At 37.5% G+C, this 21,958-nt stretch overlaps 1 protein-coding gene and 1 long non-coding RNA gene across 3 annotated transcripts in view; one reads left to right on the plus strand and one right to left on the minus strand.

Annotated features, from left to right (window-relative positions):
• Window positions 1-21,958, minus strand: part of LOC116858395 — a 61,691-nt gene that overhangs the window by 4,354 nt on the left and 35,379 nt on the right. The window contains exons 2-3 of the mRNA XM_032843166.1: window positions 3,410-3,536; window positions 204-282 (exon numbers count right to left, since the gene is read on the minus strand). Of these exons, the coding sequence (XP_032699057.1) occupies window positions 218-282; window positions 3,410-3,536 (192 nt within the window). The 3' untranslated portion in view covers window positions 204-217. The remainder of the gene's footprint in view (window positions 1-203; window positions 283-3,409; window positions 3,537-21,958) is intronic.
• LOC116858397 lies at window positions 210-14,869 on the plus strand. 2 transcript variants are annotated; one of them, XR_004380905.1, is made up of 3 exons: window positions 210-462; window positions 3,368-3,418; window positions 14,732-14,869. It is a non-coding gene; the product is annotated as an uncharacterized LOC116858397 (long non-coding RNA). The 2 variants fall into 2 exon arrangements; XR_004380904.1 differs by having other exon boundaries at window positions 210-417.

Below are 21,958 nucleotides of genomic sequence, written 5' to 3' on the forward strand. Positions count from 1 at the left end.
GAGGGGTTAGAGTCTGTGCATTTTGTGAACATTTTGGTTTGAACTAAAAACCACTCCTTCTACCCTTCTTCCTAGCTGAGTGAGATGGAGATTCTACTCCCATGGCTAAAGCCAAGAACATAGGGCTCTCTCTCTTACTATCTCTTGGCTGGAGAACTCACTTCCCTAAAGGAGCTGTGTTTTTCACCCTGTCCCCAACTACCAGGGGCAGAGGGCTTCATGCGATGCTATGTGCATCTGCTGTGCTGGCGACTGGAAGAGTTGTATCTGGCTCTGCTGGCTCTTCAAAGAGAGAAGTGGATATGGAGCAATTCATCCTGGGCACCAACTTGTGGGGCAGATGGTAGCATGCTCCCACATCAGGCTAATTCTTGGCTACTCCTCAGCTACTCCTTCAAACACAGAAAAGAAATACTGGTAAGAGGCGAAGCTTTCAGCTGGAACTCTTTACAGCTCCCTCAGGTGACTGAATTTGTGATATATTTTATACAAAAGCTTAAATTTTCACTTCCTACTCAGCCATGTTTAAAGGATTTTAACAGGAACCTATGACAGTCTCAAGAAAGAACTAGGAATAAGATATTTGGGGGGACTCCTTCTGGGATCAGAACAAACACCAAACCCAGAACTCTGAAACTATTTCTTCAAAGGAGTGAGAATTTAATTGAATTAGTTTGTAGAGCAACTGATGCCCCAAGGCATTGTTGTAAACAGTAGAGCAATCAACTGCTGATCAGTGGAGTTTAAGAGCTGAGTTTAACAATAAAAGGGTCAATCCATCAGGAAGATATAATAATTAAAACATATATAGGCCTAATAACAGAGCACCAAAATACATAAAGCAAAAACTGACAGAAATGAAAGGAGGAAAAGATAATTCAACAATAATAGTTAGAGGTTTTAACATCCAACTTTCAGTAGTGGATAAAAGAACTGTGCAGAAGATCAAGCAAATAGAAGACTTGAACAACACTACAAACCTAGACCTACTAGACATCTATAGAACATACCACCAAACGATAGAGTATATATTCTTCTCAACTGCACATGGGATATTTTATAGGACAGACCCTATGTTAGTCTGTAAAACAAACTTCAGTAAATTTAAGAGGAGATAAAAATAATACAAAGCATGTTCTTTGACCACATGGAATAAAATTGGAAATAAGTAACAGGAATTTAGGAAACTCACAAATACGCTCCTAAATAACCAATGGGTCAAAGAACAGATGAGAAGAAAAATAAGACAATACTTTGAGATAAATGAAAATGAAGACAAAATTTGCCAGAACTTATAGGACACAGCTAATGCATGCTTGCCGGGAAATTTATAGCTACAACTGCCTGTGTTAAAGAAAGATCACAAAAAAAAAAAAAAAAAAAAAAAAAAAAGTGCTGTCTCCAGTGCTACATGGTAACAAGCCCTTGCTGGTGAAGGACTGATGTCTATTCAGATAAGACAATAGAGAAATTTCACCTGCAGAAAAACTCATGGGCAAAAAAAATGCAGATGAATTTGGAAATTAACGGGAGAAAAAGTTTTACAAAATTCTCTATTTTCTGTTTTTAACAAGCTTCTAGAGGACATTGGAAAGATTTAATGGAGATACTAAAAGTGTGATCACTGAATCACAAATCCTAATGAAGGCAATTAACAGGTAGATAAAACCAGAAAAACAAAGAAGAAAAAAAGCCTAAAAATTTCTCCCAAAACTAAGAGGAAAAAGGATTAAAAAAAAAAAAAGAAGAAAATAATGAGAGAGGTACCAAGGATAAAACTGGAAATATAATCTACAGAAAGTAGAAATCTCAGAAGTTTGGAACAGAACAGTTGGAGTAGGAGCAATAATTAAAGAAAATAATGCTTTCTTAAGGTAAATGCAGAGATCCAAGCCCATATTAACTTGACCCTCATATTAACCCAGTGAAATGGGAAAGCAGGAATTATCATTCCTTTTTTGAATAATAATGGAATCTGAAATACAGAGAAACCGAGGGATGTGCCCAATTTCTCATCCCTATATCAAGTGCAGCTAGAGGCAGAGCCCTGAATGCTGACATCCAGACCAGTATTCTCGATAGGCAGACATACCAGGACAAATGTGTCACTGAGATTTTTAAATTTCTTATTCTGCAATAAATTCACCTGTCAATTAATTCAAATGAACATCTGAAATAATAGGACTATGTGATTATTAAGCTTTGACTTTGTAAGGATGTTCTAACTTCAAGGGCCAAAATCATCCTTGAGGATTATTACTGGAAAAATGCTGCTCTAATCCATTATGGCCCCTTCCATGAGCCTCTAAATAATCCCATGACTTAATGAAGAGCTATGTCAGAAATATCTTTTTTTTTTCCCCTTGAAAAGATTCTTTCAGCAGTTGTAAAGTAACTTTTCATGACTTTTCTTATTGTGAATTCATGATCACAACCATTAAAGTCCATTGCATGATGCAGCATAAGCACATACATTTGTGAATGGAAACCAATCATGTCCACCAGCTAATCAGAGCAGCCAGGTCCCCAGGACCAGCATCAGTATGCACTGTGTTGACCTTCCTCAGGATGGCATATGCCACATTGATGCTCAGAGCCTGGCCACTCTGTTCCTATTGGTCCTATATTCCTACTCCCCAAGTCTTGACACAGTACATGTTTGACAGATGTAGCTAGCTTGCCTTTTTAATCCTGTCTAGGGCTTTACCATTCTTTATCCTTCCTAACACTGTATTTGGCTTCCCCTTCTAGCCAGCTTTTAGACAGTAAGATTCCAATCTAATATCTGTACCTGCTCAAGACGTAATACCTGTCCTTCCACCAGAAGTCCTTGAGCATTTTCAACATGCCCATCCTTTCCTGGGTTAGGTCTAGTACAGATGAAGGTTGTGCATGAGGATGCCCTATGCTTGCTTTTACTGGGGCCCAGCTTCCTTCTGGCACAAAGGCCAACCCTTTTATGGCCGAATATGTGATGTGAGGCTGTTTGCTATAGATTTGGGAAATGGTCTCACAGAAGTGGTCATAAAACTAGAGGAAGAGGCTTGTCCCTTAGAAGGGAAAACACTCAAGTTCTATTCTAGATTAGAGACAACTCACTGTGGTTATTTCTTCTACAAATTATATCCCATTACAGGATCCAAGAGGTGGTCCTTAGTTCTACTTAAAATAAACAGAGACAGGTTTGGGGATTCAATAATGGAGTCTTCCTGAAGCCAAGAATTCCCTTTCTCAGGGTGTTAGGGACCTCTTCCTAATTGAAGGGATAAGAGACGTTGTCTTATCTGTTTCACCTTTAAGCTACTTCTGCCAGACAAGTAAACATAGCAATCAACAACACTCTCTCACTTCTTGTTCTTCTTTATAGGACATCGGAGTGTAAAACAGAAGAGAGAGACACATAACTCACCAGTGTCAGGTATGTACTCTGGCCAGCCCATGCAGTTCAATCCTGTTGGGACACTCTGGGAGAATGGTTGTGTTCTTCTATCAAGACTCAAAGACTCTGCAGAGGTAATGGTCATCTTCCTCCAACACTGGGAGAGGAGGAAAGAGGCAGAGAGAAGAAAAGAGATGATATGCTGTCATTAAAACATCATACTTTTTCATTGTCCAGGAGCAGGGTACATAGCCAAAATGCACACAGCTTCAGGAGGTGCCATTCACATCAAAATCCATGAGAAACAAACAAACCATAAAACTTCTCCCAGAGTCTACAACCTATGAGGCCATATGTGGTAATTGTGGCAGAATAGGTTGTCATTCAACAATATAAAATGAGGACTGTTGAGAAAGTCTTCAAACCCCTAAATCTCCCCTAGCTGCTCAGTCACACAGTCCTACAGTTCTCCAAAAGCATAACTGTTAATTTTAACCAAGACATTTTCTTCTAGGAGTACTTAATTAAAATTCAACTGATCAAGTCCCTGACATGTCATAATTATGAGACCTTCCTCAGGATGGCAGACCTTACACTTACCCTTAAAACTGTAAGGACAAGTGTTACATAGGGTCTTGGAAAGACAAGGGATACTGACTCTTTCTATCATCCCATCATCCTGAGATAAAATTGGCCCCTTCCAGTTTTGTCTACTTTGTAAAGTTACTGTATTAACTTTAACATTTTGTTATGTATTCAAGTAAATGTTCCTTTTCTTTTGTATCCCTTGCATGATCAAGCAAGTGTGCTTAGGAAATTCTTTTGTTGTTCCTATGATATCCTGTGTTCTGAACTCAGCAGCAGCATGAAACTGGATAAAAAATGAATAAAAAGGACCTCAAAAGAAGCCCTCTCTGGTCTGAAGAGAGGGATAAAGGGCCCCTAAGGAGTATGAGCAAATGGTGTAAATCTTCTGTGTTGTCTTCCTCCCACCCAAGATTTCCAGGACATCCCATTATAGTGTGGCAGTATTGGCCAGGTAGGCACATAAAACTCTGAGGAAGGGAAATCCTTTATGACCTGAGGAACTGTGGTCACAAGAGCACAGGATGGCTGGAGAACCCTGTTTCATTTTTTTTTTTAAGATTTTATTTTTTTTTAAATTTATTTAACAGAAATCACAAGTAGGCAGAGAAGCAGGCAGAGAGACAGGAGGTAGCAGGCTCCCTGCTGAGCAGAGAGCTGATGCAGGGCTCGATCCCAGGGCCCTGGGATCATGACCTGAGTGGAAGGCAGAGGCTTAACCCACTGAGCCACCCAGGCACGCCCCCCCCCACCGTTTCATTTTTATCTCTCTATCCTCCTGCCATTTAGCTCCAGAGGCAGATAAAAATTGCAAGAAGTGTATGGCAAAGTGGGAAAACAAAAGCCAGCTTTATTGCAAAACAAACAAACGAACAAACAAAACAGGAATGTGAGGGCTCCTGGGAGAAAGAAGTGTCTGGAACAATGCAGAGAAGAAGGAGCCCATGAAAATGATCCCAAAAATGTGTTTATAAGCTATTAGACTTACCCCCAAACTGTGCATGGGTGGATCTGACTCTAAATACTAAAGTCATTGAGTATTTGGAATAGAACATTTTACAGGTTCCAGAGTGGCCACTGAGTGATCCAAATTATCTGAATAGCACTGAAAACACCTTGGAAACAAACTGACATAAGAAACAGCCTCTGGGGCACCTGGGTGGCTCAGTGGGTTAAAGCCTCTGCCTTCGGCTCAGGTCATGATCCCAGGGTCCTGGGATCGAGCCCCACATCGGGCTCTCTGCCCAGCAGGGAGCCTGCTTCCTTTCCTCTCTCTCTGCCTGCCTCTCGGCCTACTTGTGATCTCTGTCTGTCAAATAAATAAATAAAATATTAAAAAAAAAAAAGAAACAGCTTCTGAAGGTCAGTAAGAACTTAGAATATAAGTTGGATTCAATTGCATGGAAAATGTACTAGTCATTGTTCTCCATAGCAACTAAACTAAACAGAGTCTCATAACATAGTACTCAAAATGTCTAAGATATTATTCAAAATTACTTAATATACAAACAACTATAAAAATCTTAATAAAGTATAAGGGAAAGGACAACTGACATATCTCAACACCAAGATGACATGGTTGTTGAAATTATCGAAGACTTTAAAGCAGCTCATATAACCATGCTTTAAGAAGTAAGGGTGAACACTCTTGAAATGAATGGAAAATAACATCAGGGAGATAGTGCTGACACTTCAACAACATGGGAGCTGAAGGAAGAATAATAGAAATAATAAATATATAGATAAGTGTAAGGCTATTTTTCTCCTCTAAGATCTTTAAAGTATGTCCAACAGTTAAAAGCAAAAATTATATTATTGTCTGATGATGTTTTCAGTATATGCAGATGACACATGACAACTACAGCATTAAGGGGGAGACTAAAGGGGACTATATGGTGGGAGGTTTAATATATTCTACTTGAAGTAGTAAAATAACCAGTTATAAAAGTGGACTATGAAAAGTTAAAGATACATATTAATTCCTATAGTGGCTATTAAGAAAAAAAAAGAATGCATAATAATATATAGTGCAAAAAACTCAACCAGTAAGTTAAAATAAAAAAAAATATCCAAATAATCCAAAAGACAGTAAAAGAAAACAGAGCAATGAATCAGAGGAACAAGCAGAGAACATGGTAGATCTAAATCCAAACACATCAGTAATTACATTTAATTAATTAATTAATTAGTTTGACAAATGGAGATCACAAGTAGGCAGAGAGGCAGGCAGAGAGGGGGGTAAGCAGGCTCTCCACTGAGCGAGCCCGATGCGGGGCTCTATCCCAGGACCCTGGGATCATGACCTGAGCCGAAGGCAGAGGCTTTAATCCACTGAGCCACCCGAGTGCCCCTACATTTAATTTAAATACTCAAAACACATAAAGAGATTTTCAAAATGGATTAGAGAAAAACCTTCACAATATCATAAGAAATCCACTTTCAAAATAATGATGAAGGTGGATAAAAAGTAATAGGATGGAAAATGTATGCCACACAAACACTAATCAAAACTTCAAAGGTTACACTGATATCAGACACAACAGAGCTCAGAGTAAGGAAAATTACCAGGAATACAAGAGGACATTATATACTTAACAAGAGGGTGAATTCATCAAGAAGACAGGACAACCTTAAAGATGTATGCATCTAACCGCAGACCGTCAAAATATATGAAGCAAAACCTGATAAAACTTACACTTGATCTTAGCCAAAAGTCTGAGAAGCAATAGTACCAGACACAATTTAAAGGAGAACTAGAATCACCACAATTATGGTTGGATATTTTAACACTTTTACCACAGTAATCAATAGAAAAAGTTAAAAAAAAAACAAAAAAATGAAAAAACACACCAAGGGGACAGGTGAAGGGAACAATACTATCCTCCAACTGGAACTGACAGTTACAAAATAGCCCACCCAACAATCACAGCATAAGCATTGCTTTCAAGTGCACACAGAGTATTCACTGAGAGGCTATGTCCTTGGTGATCATGATAACAGTAACAACAAGTTTAAAAGGATTGAAATCATACAGAATATGCTTCTCTGACCATAATGGAATTACACTAGAAATCAGTGATAGAAAGGTAATTGGAGAGTCTTCACCTACTTGGATTAAGCAACGTACAAAATAATCCACAGTAGTAAAGTGATTACACTTTGAGAACTGTGATCCAGTGTTCCAATTCCTTCAACATATGCTTTTTTTTAATTCCTAGTGTTCTGATTCTTTCAAGCTATACTGCATTATTCTTCATCATACTCTTTAGGTAATCATACCTGTAATGTATCTTTTTGTGTTTACTTATAGAAAGTATCAGAGCATTATTTGACTCAACTAGTATATAATCTCCACTTCCTATTAAATTATCAGAATTTGCTCTTAGACCCCAAACCTGTTAAAATTATGGAATCTCAGACTTAGAATTCTCTAGAAGTCTACTTTAATCCTGTTTAAGGTGAAATGGGCCATGTACGTATTCACATGGAGGCTAAATCATATCTGATTTTTATATTTAAATTATTTTATTTATTATTTTATTTTATAATTTTTTCAGTGTTCCAAGATTCATTATTTATGCACCACACCCAGTGCTCCATACAAAACGTGCCCTCCTTAATACCCACTACCAGGCTCACCTAACCCCCCACCCCCTCCCCACCAAAACTCTGTTTCTCAGAGTCAACAGTCTCTCATGCTTCTTCTCTCCCTCCAATTTCCCCCAATTCATTTTTCTTTCCTTCTCCTAATGTCCTCCATGTTATTCCTTAGTTCCACAAGTAAGTGAAACCATAAGATAATTGATTCTCTGTCCTTGATTTATTTCACTCAGCATAATTTCCTCCAGTCCTATCCATGTTGATACAAATGTTGGGTATTCATCCTATTATACTACATTGTATATATGGACCATATGTTTTTTTATCCATTCATCTATTGAAAGACATCTTGGCTCTTTCCACAGTTTGGCGACTGTGGCCATTGCTGCTATGAACATATGGCCCTTCTTTTCACTACATCTGTATCTTTGGGGTAAATGCCCAGTGTGCAATTGCAGGATCATAGGGTATCTCTATTTTTAATTTCTTAAGGAATCTCCACACTGTTTTCCAAAGTGTCTGCACCAACTTGCATTCCCACCAACAGTGTAGGAGGGTTCCCCTTTCTCCACATCCTCTCCAACACTTGTTGTTTCCTGTTTGTTAATTTTGGCCCTTCTAACTGGTATAAGGTGGTATCTCAGTATGGTTTTGATTTCAGTTTCCCTGATGGCTAATGATGAACATTTTTTTCATGTGTCTGTTTCATATGTCTGTCATGTCTTCTTTGGAGAAGTGTCTGTTCAAGTGTTCTGCCCGTTTTTTGACATGATTATCTGTTTTGGGGGGTGTTGAGTTTGAGGACTTCTTTTTAGATCTTGGATATCAGCCCTTTATCTGTGGTGTCAATTGTGAATATCTTCTCCCATTCCATGGGTTGCCTCTTTGTCTTTGTTTTGTTGACTGTTTCCTTTGCTGTGCAGAAGTTTTTGATCTTGATGAAGTCCCAAAAGTTCATTTTCACTTTTGTTTCCTTTGCCTTTGGAGATGTGTCTTGAAAGAAGTTGCTGTGGCTGATGTTGAAGAGGTTACTGCTTATGTTCTCCTCTAGGATTTTGATAGATTCCTGCCTCATACTGAGGCCTTTCATCCATTTTTAGTTTATCTTTGTGTATGGTGTGAAAGAATGGTTGAGTTTCATTCTTCTATATATAGCTGTCCAATTTTTCCAGCACCATTTATTGAAGAGACTGTCTTCTTCCCACTGTATATTTTTTCCTGTTTTGTTGAAGATTATTTGGCCATAGAGTTGAGAGTCCATATCTGGACTCTCTACTCTGTTCCATTGGTTAATGTGTCTATTTTTGTGCTAGTACCATGCTGTCTTGGTGATCACAGCTTTGTAGTAAAGCTTGAAATCAGGCAACATGATGCCCCCATTTTTCTTTTTCTTTTTCAACATTTCCTTAGCAATTTGGGGTCTTTTCTGGTTCCAAACAAATTTTAGAATTGTTCGTTCCAGCTCTTTGAAAAATGCCAGTGGAATTTTGATCAGAATAGCATGGAAAGTATAGATTGCTCTAGACAGTTTAGATATTTTAACAATGTTTATTCTTCTGATCCATGAGCATGGAATGCTTTTCCATCTTTTTGTGTCTTCTTCAATTTCCTAGAGGCAGAGAGGACACCCCCTCCAAGATCAACAAGTCTAGAAAAACCTCCAGACACTTCATTGTGAAATTCACGAATCATAAATTCAGAGAGACTATCTTAGGGGCAGGTAGGGGGAAGAGATTCCTTATGTACAGAGGAAGGAAGGACCATGAGAATAACATCAGAACTGTCCACAGAAACCTGGCAAGCCAGAAAGGGTTGGCAATACTTATTCAGGGCACTAAATGAGAAGAACATGCAGCCAAGAATACTTTATCCAGCAAGACTGACATTCAGAATCAATGGAGAGAGAAAGAGCTTCCAAGACCGGCAAGGCTTAAAACATTATGTGACCACCAAGCTGGCACTACAAGAAATATTAAGAGGGGTTCTATAAAAGAAGAAGAATCCAAGAGTGACATAGAACACAAATTTACAGGGACAGTTTATAGAAACAAGGACTTCATTAGATAAAAACTTATCTTTCAATAATCACTCTCAATGTGAAGAGCCTAAATGTCTCCATAAAATAACACAGGTTGCAGACTGGATAAAATGACAGGACCTGTCCATATGCTGTCTACGAGAGACACATTTGGAACCTAAAGATACATCCAGACTGAAAGTAAAGGATGCAGAAAAATCTTTCATGCCAATGGGCCTCAAAAGAACACTGAGGTAGCTATTCTCATAACAGATAAATTATATTTTAAGCTGAAGACTATAGTCAGAGATACAGAAGAACACTACATCATTATTAAATGGTCTATCCACTAAGAAGATCTAACAATTATAAATATTTATGCCCCCAGAATGGGAGCAGCCAACTACACAAGCCAACTGTTAAACAAAATAAAGAGTCATATTGATATGAATACATTAATTGTAGGGGATCTTAACACATCACTCTTAGCAATTAGACAGATCATCCAAGCAGAAAATCAAAGAAACAAGAATGTTGAATGACACATTGGACCAGTTGGACCTTATAGATAAGTACAGAACATTCCACCCTACAACAACAGAATACTCATTCTTCTTGAGTACACACAGAACTTTCTCCAGAATAGACCACATACTGGGTCACAAATCAGGACTCAACCAATACATCTGATTTTTAAAAACAGTCATGTAAGCTGGTGACTGCATCATTTTCACAAAACTTTTTATCCAGCCACTTTCACAGGGATTACTAATACATTCTCCTAAATCCTTCTCTTCGTACTCCACACCAGATCTGTCATGTCACTCCTCTATTAAAGCCCTGAAAGACTGCCATTGCTTATAGAATCAAGTCAGAATTGACTGACATGGGGCCAAGTTTTTCTACATTCTGTCTTATAACCAATACAACTGCTGTTTTCTGCCTTTCTAAGCCATTAAGGACTTACCACTCACTACCCCTGATATTCCATGAATTCCATACTATCACGCTCTTAAAAAAATTATAGAGGTATACTTGACATACAACATCATGTTGATTCCAGATATACAACATGATGATACATTGCAAAGTGATCACTGCATAAATCTAGTTACCATCTGTCCCCATATGAAGATAATTTTAGGATTTACTCTCGGAAAATTTCAAGTATGTGCTATAATATTATTCACTATAGAATATTAGTATATATAGTATTATATCCCCATGACTTACTTATTTTATTACTGGAAGTTTGTACCTGTTGGCCCCCTCTACCTGTTTTGACTACTATCCACCTCTTCCCTTCTGAAACCATCAATTCTGTTTTCTGTATGTATGAGTTTTGTTTTGTTCTTTAGATTACATATATAAGTGAAATCATATAGTATTTATCTTTCTCTGTCTGACTTATTTCATTTAGCATAATTCCCTTAAGGTCCATCTATGTTGTCACAAATGGCAAGATGTCATTTTCTTTTATGGCTGAGTAATATTCCACTGTGTATTTATATCTAGTTTTGTTCTTTCTCAAGATATTGAGATATTGGCTATTCTCATATGGTTCCATACAAATTTTAGGATTTTTTTGTTCTAGTTCTGTGAAAAATACCCTATGTTTATTGCAGTGTTACTTATAATAGCCAAGACATGGAAATAACCCAAGTGTTCATGGATAGATGAATGGATAAAGAATATATTGTGTACTATGGAATTGAATACAATAGGATATTATTCAGCCATAAAAAGAAGGAAATTTTGCCATTCATGACAACAAGGATGAACTAAGGTATTATGATAAGTGAAATAAACCAGACAGAGAAAGACAGATAAATGATTTCACTTATATGTAGAATCTAAAAAACAAAACAAACAAAAAAGAGAAACAGAGTCATAGAGAAAAAACTAGTGGTTTCCAGAGGGGCAGGGGGTGGGGGAAGAGATGAAATGAAAGGAGATTAAGAGGCACAAGCTTCTAGTTTTAAAATAACTAAGTTATAAGGATTAAAAGTACAACAAAGGGAATACAGTCAATAATATTGTAATAAACTTGTGTGGTGACAGATGGCAATTAACTTACTGTGATGAGCACTTAGTAATGTATCTATTTGTCAAATCACTCCGTTTTCCACCTGAAACTAGTATTATATTTTATGTCAATTGTACCTCAGTTAAAAAAAAGTATAGAAGTGGCATAAAAACAGACACATATCAATGGAACAGAATAGAGAGCCCAGAAATAATCCCATGCATGTATGGTCAATTAATTTGTGTCACAGGCAAGGATATGCAATAGGGAAAGGATGGTCTTGGTGATCCTTGCTAAAGGTTTGTCAGTTTTGTTTAATTATTTAGAGAATCAGCCCTTACTTTCAGTGATCTTTTCTACTGTCTTTTAGTCTCTATTTATTTCTGCTGTGATCTTTATTATTTCTTCCCTCCTGGTAATTTTGTACTTTATTTGTTCTTTTCCTAGTTCCTTCAGGTATATAATTAATACCGTTCATTGAAATTATTCTTGTTTTTTGAAGTGGCCTGTATTGGTATGAAGTTCCCTCTTTGAACCACATTTCCCCACAGAACTTAGATTATTGTGTTTCCATTTTTATTTGTCTTGAGGTATTTTTAAATTTCTCTTTTGATTTCTTCATTGTCCCATCAGTTTTCTGGTACCATGTTGTTTAGTCACTGGTTATTTGTGATTTTTCCAGTTTTCTTCTTTGAATTAATTTCTAGTTTCCTACCATTTTGGTCAGAAAAGAACCTTGATATAATTTCATTCTTCTTAAATTTATTGAGACTTGTTTTTTGGCCTAACCTGTGGTCTATCCTGGAGAATGTTCTATGTACACCTGTGAAGAATGTGTATTCTGCTTTTGCATGGAATTTAAAATGGGTATATGATTATAGTCCCAGAAGCTTAATTCTGTATATATCTGTTATATCTGTATATATCTGTTAAGTCCGTCATGTCCAGTCTGTTGTTGAAGATCAATGTTTCCTTACTGACTTTGCTTAGATGAACTATCCATTGATGTAAGGAGGTGTTAAAGTCCCTGACTACTTTTGTATTGCTGTCAGTTTCTCCCTTTAGGTCTATTAATATTTGCTTTATATATTTTGGTACTTTTGTGCTGCATATATATATCTTACATCCTATATATGTAAAACAGTCTATTTTAAGTTGACAGCAATTTGAGTTTGAATCCATTGTTAACCTACATTTTTACTCCCTCCCAACATTGTTTCTGATATCTCATTTTACATCTTTTTGCATATCCCTTAACTAAGTACTGTAGTTATAGTTAATTTTAATATTTTTGTCTTTTAACCTTCATACTAACTTTATAAGTGGCTTAGAGACTACCTTTACTATATATTTAAATTTACTACTGTGATTTTTACTTTCATGTATTTTCTTGTTACTAATTACTAATTTTCTTTTCAGCTAAAAAAGTCCCATTTATCCTTCTTTTAAGTCCAGTTTAGTGGTGATGGGCTTATTTACTTTTTGTTTATCTGGAAAACTTTATTTATTCTTCAATTCCAAATGATAACCTTGCTAGGTAGAGTAATCTTGGTTGAAAGTTTTTTTTTTTTCTCCTCTCTCAGAACTTTCAATAAATAATGCCACTGTCTTTGGAACTGCAAAGTTCCTGCTGAGAACTCTGGTGATAGCCTTATGGGGATTCCCTTGTACATAACAAGTTGTTTTTCTCTTGTTGACATTAAGACTCTCTCTTTAACTTTTGACATTTTAATTGTAATGAGTCTTGATGTGGATATCTATGGATTCATCTTTTTGGGAGCTTTACAGGCTTTCTGGATCTGGATGTCTGTTTCTTTTCCCAGATTAGGGAAGTTTTCAGCTATTATTTCTTGAAATAAATTTTCTGCTTATTTCTCTCTCTCTTCTCCTTCTGGGACCCTTATAATGTGAATGGTGAATGTTATCTCACTTGATGTTGTCCCACAGATCACTTAAACTATCTTCACTTTTTAAAATTGTTTTTACTGCTCTGATTGAGCCCTGTTTTTTAGATCACTGATTCTTTAGAGTCAGTCTGCTTTTGAACTCCTTTAGTGTGTTTTTCAGTTCAGCTATTGTGTTCTTCAGCTCTGTGACTTCTGTTTGGTACTTTCTTATATTTTCTGCCTCTTTAAGTTCTCATTGTATTCATTCATTCTTCTCTGAAGTTTAGTGAGCATCTTTATGACCATTACTTTGAATTATTTAACAGGTATATTACTTATATCTTTTTCATTGAGGTTTTGTATTCTTTTTGAGGTTTTATATTCTTTTTGAGGTTTTATTTTCTTTCTTGCTTGGAACATACTCTTCTGTTTCCTCATTTTGCTTGACTCTCTGCATTTGTTTCTACGTACTATGCAAAAGAGGTACCTTTACCAGTCTTGAAGGAATGGCTTTGTGTAGGTGAAGAAATTTACTATTTAAACATGCCATAATTCTTGCTTGTCTTTTGAACATTTGTGGTTGTTTAAGTAGTTTGATTTATTCTTGATAAGTACCCATTGTTGAAGGTGCACCAAGACCTGTCACAATCCAAGGAGAAGGATCTCAGTTAGCACCTAGTTTCAGGCTGATTGGAAGTCTGACCCTCAGGCAGTAGCTTTCAAAGTATGTAAATATATACATTCTTGTGGGGCTCTAATCATGTACACTGCTGGCCTCCATAGTCCCATCTGTGCCTTCTCCTATAGCAGATGTTTAAGATTAGTAAATGGATCCCCTTCATGATAGTATAGGTGGTTTTTAAGCTGCTAACTTTGTACTTGTTCCTGGGGCAAGTGAGACTGCATTTAAGTCCTTTAAAAGGCATATCTCCATTTCCTACAGTCCTTTGTGTCACTTGGATGTAAGCTTCATTGTTTGTCTAAGCCAGATGTTTTGGGGGCTTGTCTCTCTGGTGAAGGTCCCAGGGGTTGGGTGCTTGATGTGGGGCAAAAACACCTCCCTTCTTTGAGAGAAACTCTGGACTTGTGAGGTCTCTTCCTATTGAGTGTCTCTGTTTCTGGGGTGGGGATTTTGGAAATATTATGTCTCTGCCTCTCTGTCTCATTTTCCATGTGTTTTTTTTATCCTTTGTTGTTGTAGAGGAACATTTCAACTAGTTTTCAGTTCTTTTTTTCAGAGGGAATTGTTCCACATGTAGCTGTAGATTTGATGTGCACAGGAGGAAGTGAACTCAGTTTCTTTTTACACCACCATTTTGGACGGACTCTCCCTACCATGCCCTTGATTTTCCTATTCTCTCTACTTGAAATGCCTCCCCCAGAAAGAAGAATTCTTCAATTCTTCTTGATAAAGAATTCATCAATTCTTCAGGCAAGTATCTCCCTGTCTGCAAGGTATTTCCTGTGCTCCCTCCACATTGCCTTTCTGTTAATAATATTTTGTTGAAAACACTACAGCATCTGTATTTCAGTATAGTTACTTACGGTTTTATGTACACCGAATTTCAGTATACATTTTATTACTGTGTTAGCATTCTAGCTGGACTGTAAGCTTCCTGAGGAAAGAGACTGTCTTCTTCTTTTATCCTAACATATGGCTCTGAGTCAAGCTAATTGTTCAGGAAGGGGCTGATAGAGAGGAAGGGAATAGCTTTCATTAAGCACTTTATATGTGTCTGACATGTACTACACAGTTCATCATTTCTAATTTAATCCCTACAACAAGCCAACAAAATATTAAGATGTTAATATCTCCATTTTACAGATGAGGAAACAGGTTCAGAGAGGTTAAGCAATGTTAGGTGCCCCAAATCTCCTTATTTTCTGGGCCATCTTTTTTGAAAGAAAACTGTATTTCCAGATATTTTCACTGCTTCACTTCCTCCACTTTCCTCATTTAATTCCTCATGCAACTGGTTCTGACTTCTGCCCACACCTCTATACCCACACTACTTTACAAAGCTCAATAATTAAGTTCATATTGTGAAATCCAGGAGTCATTTTCAGTACTTTCTGCCACATTTGACATTGCTGACCATTCCACTGTTTCTGCTCCATTTTCCTTTCCTCCTGGCTTTCCTTCCTTTGTAATGATTCATGTTGATATTCTGGGTTCTGCCTTCTTTTCTGCTAGAATATACACTTCCCATGGTTTTTAAATCTCTATTTTAGCCCTGACTTTTTCCTTAACCTTTAGACTAATAATTCCAACACTGATTCCTGAATATATCCATTTGAATGAGCCACAGGCACCTCTGACTGAACTAATACCAAATCATTCTTATTATTCTATCCCTTTCTTTACATCTCAGGTCCTCCTGTGTTTCCTTTCTCAGGGAAGGCTAGCATTATTCATCTACCCAGTTGTTTAGCTGAAATCCAAGGAAACATTAGATTCGTCCCTTTTTATCATCTCCCACATCCAATAATAACTAAATCTGACAGATTTTATCTCTTAAACATATCTCCAACCTTCTCCTAGAGAGGATGTATCACATGTTGGTTAAAACATGGGCTCTGGGGCTAGACTTCTTGGGTTTGGCTTGTACCCCTGCTACCTGGGCAATTATGTCTTTATTTTCTCACTAGAAAAATGAAAATAACATTAATACTGGCATCTAATGACATCTGTAGGAAGGAATGTGTTATTTCATTTGAATCACTTAGTGATTGTCACTTAAAACACGCTTGATAAGTACTAGAACAATTTTTATTATTTTACCTATTCTGGCTACAATCTAATTCAGGTCCTCATATCTTATTATGTCTTCCCCAAATTCATCCTCTACTCTGTTTCCTATTTAAAATGTGCAATTGCTAGCATCAAAAGCCCGTATTGTTTCTGCACCTAAAAGCCTTCGGTGGCTCCCACCTCACATAGTGGCCAGAAGACAAACTATAAACTCTTCATCTAGAATGCTCTGTGATGTGCCCCTGACCTAATCCTCTGTTTCATCTCCTGCCACTCCTCCTCATACTTGATATACTAGTTAAGCCACCTCTTTAAAGTTTCCACCATATCCTTGTGCTAAGGATGTTATCTCTGACCTAACAGCCTCCTTGCATTCCTTTCTTTCCTAATAAACCTACATATCTTTTGGGACTCAGCTCAGGGGACATCTACATAACCAGGCTGGCTTCAGCATCCCTCCTGTGATCCCCTGGGTTACTTGAATTCCTCTACTGTAGTGCTTTAATTTTTACATCTTCACCACCCAGAACAATGCCTAGTATGTTAGTGCTCCATACATTATTTTTAAAATTAAATGTATGTTGAATAAATAAAACTAATATTCACCTTAATCAAGATATTTTCAATATCTAGCTTATAGCCCTTTTAAGTAGGTGAAATGCAGTGGCCTTGATGAACACCTGGAAAACATCAGAATGGATTAAAGCGTCCAAAACCTATGTAATTCTGTGTATTCAGTCTGGTTGTGGAAGAGACAAATGCAGGGAATTAGACTGCATCACTCAGGAAAAAGGTTTTTATTATAAAGATAGTAATGAGTCACAACTGAATATGACTACTTTATATCCACACATCCCCATGCTTTCCTGCATACCCTCTTCCTGGAGCTGTGGTCTTCCAATTACAGATGAGTCTCATTATTCATGCCACATATATTTTATAAAGCCTTTGAAAACACTGCATTAGTAAATACTGAGTCATTGCTCCTGGGGGAAATAGTGAGGTTCCTCTGAGCCTCTAGCCACAGCATTTTGTCAGGCAAAACAGAATTTACATTACATAGTTTCATTTGTCAACATCCTTGTAAAATAAGCCAGTCTCATCAGCACTGAAAACCTGCTCTTCCACATAACCCTTTTCTTGTATAATACTTAGCTGGTATTTAATTTTTTTTTTCTTGAAACCCCCTCATCCTTAGAGCCTACCTCACCTGCAAATTTAATGTTTCTTACAGCATTATGTCCTTTGAAACAGATGAGCCATGCAAGTACTATCGGTTTAACATTTTCCTAACGCTGGGTAACGTGACCATAAATTTCCTCAGCTTTCAGTCCTATAACATGCTGCCCAGTACACACTTTTTAGTTCATCATCTCATGCACCCACATTTTAGCTGCTTTTTTCATCTTTTTCATATTTGAAGCATCCACTATAGCTTTCACTTTAGCACTTTTCCAGAATGACTTCATAATGAGATCAGTGAATTTCCACTTCCTTTTTTTCTGAATGTATCACATTATTAATTCATTAACATTGAATTCATGGCCACTAGCAGTAGAACTCATGCCTGAACAAGGCTTAGCCAATAAATGTATTTTCTCTATAAGGCAATCACAGTTTTCTTGTGCTTAGGAACACTAGATATCACTTCAGCACTGTCTGAAAGTCATTTTAAGCAGCACAATCACCAACAAAAAGCATAAAAATGTCAAAAACATAGTACTAAATAGGCTACAAAAAGGACATTTGTTTAGCAAAAAAGCTTAAACATGAAGTAGAGCATCGCCTTGTTCAACCTGAGCTGAGAACCTGGTACTGAGTGACTCAAATGTTTGCTGTTCTGCACATGTCTGTGAATGACTGCACAAGTGCCTTGAGTATTGAATTTGGGGTTACAAATAAATTTTAGTGAGGAGATCAACTCACAAATATGAAATCTGTGAATAATAAGGAACTACTTAGTTTCATGCATTATAGATTCCTCATCAAAATTAGTGATAAATCACTCTTTGTTAGAATAGCATGGAGGAAACATTCTTAGCCTACACTGAGTCACCAGACACCAAGGGCACTGAGGAGTGAGAAGGGGCTTTCTGAGAAGCTGGGTGCTGGGGGCAAAAGTACTCTGTGAGAGCACCAGCGTCCTTACAGCTTTTGAGTCTTAAACAAGAATGTGGACTGTTGGTGGGAACTTTTAACCTGGAATGCACTGACTGTTGAAGTGAGTTCCTCTCCAATGGTGATATAAATCTTATGTATGAAAAAAATGGTAGTGCAACAAGAACTGAACTATTTCCTCAGATTCAGCAGGACTCAGATTCATCCTCCTCTTCAGACAGTGATAAAGTGATTCTGGCAGGTACAGCTTTCACTGGGAATTGCAAAGCCAGGGAAGTACCACACTATTATATGCTGCGTCTGTTTCTGCCTTATGTAATTACACAGCTTCCAACAACTTTTTTTTTTTTACATATCAGCTAATTAAAATGAAAACTTACAATAAAAAATATGTGGTTTTATCTCATCATTCCATAACCTACCTAAAGCAATACAAGTAGAAAGAGAAAAGGCTTTGGAGATGCACAAATAGGGGTTCAAATCCAGTCTCTGCCAATGTACGGCCTTAAAATTTGTCAAGTTTCTTAATACCTCATAACCTCAGCTTTTTCATCTGTAAAATATGGTACATGATAACCAACTCACAAGACTGTTGTTATGATAAAATTGTTTAGATTCATGGGTTAACTTGTTGCAACCATTTGATATGGCTAGTTTGCCATGGCACCTGCATCAAAACATTCACTTCAATGCGGAGAAAGGGGAACCCTCCTACACTGTTGGTGGGAATGCAAGCTGGTGCAACCACTCTGGAAAACAGTATGGAGGTTCCTCAAAAAGTTGAAAATAGAGATACCCTATGACCCAGCAATTGCACTACTGGGTATTTACCCTAAAGATACAAACGTAGTGATCCGAAGGGGCACGTGCACCCAAATGTTTATAGCAGCAATGTCCACAATAGCCAAAGTATGGAAAGAACCCAGATGTCCATCAACAGATGAATGGATAAAGATGATGTGGTGTATATATACAATGGAATACTATGCAGCCATCAAAAGAAATGCCATTTGCGATGATGAGGATGGAACTAGAGGGTATTATGCTTAGTGAAATAAGTCAATTGGAGAAAGACAACTTTCATATGATCTCCCTGATATGAGGAAGTTGAGAGGCAATGTGGGGGGCTCGGGGGGTAGGAAAGGAATAAATGAAACAAGGTGGGATCGGGAGGGAGACAAACCATAAGAGACTCTTATTGTCACAAAACAAACTGAGGGCTGCCGGGGGAGGGGGATAGGGAGAGGGTGGTTGGGTTGTGGAATTTGGGGAAGGTATGTGCTATGGTGAGTGCTGTGAAGTGTGTAAACCTGGCAATTCACAGACCTGTACCCCTGGGGCTAATAATATATTATATGTTAATAAAAAATTTTAAAAAATATTCACTTCAAAATATAAAACAATATTTTTTATCTCCTATAATCTCACTTCCCACTTTGAGAGTTATAGTCAAATGGCACAAGTACTTTGTAAAAAGTGACCTTATGTTATGTACTATCCCCATTTCTGAATCTTATCCCATTCTTCCTTCCATTCCCAGCTATAGATTTGCATACTCCCTGGAGTGGAATTTTGTGAGATCCTAAAGTGTTTGGCTATTCCATTTATGTTGTTGTCTTGATGTATTATCTGATAAAATCTCAAAATAAGTTTATTACTCATATGCAGAAAAGAGAAAACAGCAGACCAGCCCCGAGGCTGTTATTTTTACTGGGGCCTCTGTGCAGGATTTGTTCTTAGCTGGCATCTGGAAGCTTGGCTCTCAAACCATTCCATAACTGATAAGGATGGGTTTACTGTGCGTGGGCCATCTGTACAATATTTATTTATCATCTAATTAAAATGAGTACTTACAGTTCTCAATTGTATAATGTGCTTTAGGCCAAACACCTGGTTTCCATCTAACAGTCTGGAATTTGGTATGTATTCGGCAGGGGGTGCCATGCGACCAGCCTTCTCCAATAAAAACATTAAGCACTCAGGAACTAGTGGACTTACTTGGACAGAAGCATTAGGCACACGTTACTGAATTTTTTTTTCCTGCTAGAGAAAAAAGCAAGTTCAATGTGAACCCTCACAGAAGAGAGAAAGCATGGGAGGACTTCATGGGTCACTTATCCAGACCTCACCTGTATCTTTTTCCCTACTGATTCTGTCCTATGTCCTTTCGCTGCAATAAGTCTCCCCATAAATATGATTATATGCTGAGTTCTTCTAGCACATTATTGAATGTGTGAATGGCCTTAGGGATCCCCTCAACCCCCCAAACATGCTTAGTTCTTAAAAACCAAACATTTGCAGATTTCTGGTTCTGCTAGGATATAATAGCCCTATTCTTTCAAGGCCCTTTCTCTTCCCAATAAATTCCTTAGATACAACACAATAAACAAACATAGGAAGATTGGAAGGTAGAAGAAGGTGGGCTATCTAGAGATCTCAGGATTTGAGAAACAACGGGGTGCTGAGTGACCTGGGTCTCCTTATGCCCCTCATGTAACCCAGACAAGGCACTGCAGAAACCTCTAACCCAGAACCAACAACAGGCATAAATAAGAAAAGCTCAAAGAAAAGCTTGTTTCCCCTAGCTAAAACATTAGAAGGGTGGCTGTTGTAGGTAGAATATACCCAGTACACACATCCTAATCCCTGCCTGTTATCTTACCATGAAAACTGACTTTGCAGATATGATTAAGGTTAATGATCATGAGAGAGAGAGATCACCTAGGTGGACCTAACCTGATCATGAGTCCTTAAAAGTACCTTTCCCAGCTGAGGTCAGTTTCAGAGAGAGAGAGAACTATAGTAGAATAGTCAGAGAGATGCCATTTCGGTGACTCTGAAGACGCAGAAGTGGTCAGAAGACAAAGAATGTCTTTTCCAGAAGCTGGAAAAGACAAGGAAATGGATTCTCGCTTAGCACCTCAAGAAAGGAACACAGCTTTACTGATGCAGTGATTTTAGCTCAGTGAGGGCCATGTCAGACTTCTGACATATAGAATTGTAAGATCATGGTTTTGTATTGTTTTAAATCATTAGATCTACAGTAATTTGTTATAGCAGAAATAGGAAATAAGTAGAGATTATGGTGCCTGGAAGTAGAATGTGACTATAACAAGCTCCTAAAAACATGGAGACTTTGTAATTGAGCAGAAGGCAGAGGCTGGAAGAATTTGGAAAAGCATGATAGAAAAAAATCTAGATTGCCTTGAATAGACTGTTAGTAGAAACATGGATATTGAAGTCATGCCTGGCAGTAAGGGCTCAGGAGGGAGAAGAGTTTGATAAAGAAACATAAATTGCCTTAGATAAAACTAAGATGTTTTGAATAGACCATTAGTAGAAAATGGACATTGAATGTTCCTTTAGTGAGGGCTCAGAAGGAAAGGAGGGATTTTTTTTTTTTTTTTTCTGATACTGGAGGAAAGAGGATCCTTGTCATTTAGTGGTAGGAAGCTTAGCGGAAGTGTGTTCTGTAGTTATGAAGAAAACACAACTGGTAAATAATGAACTTGGATATTTAGGTGAGGAGATCTAAGCAAAGTGTTGAAAGTATAGCCTGTTTTCTTCTTGATGCTTATGATAAAATGCAAGAAGA

The sequence above is a fragment of the Lontra canadensis genome, unplaced genomic scaffold, assembly GCF_010015895.1.
Source record: "Lontra canadensis isolate GAN:19392208 unplaced genomic scaffold, GSC_riverotter_1.0 scaffold136, whole genome shotgun sequence".
Classification (NCBI taxonomy): Eukaryota; Metazoa; Chordata; class Mammalia; order Carnivora; family Mustelidae; genus Lontra; species Lontra canadensis.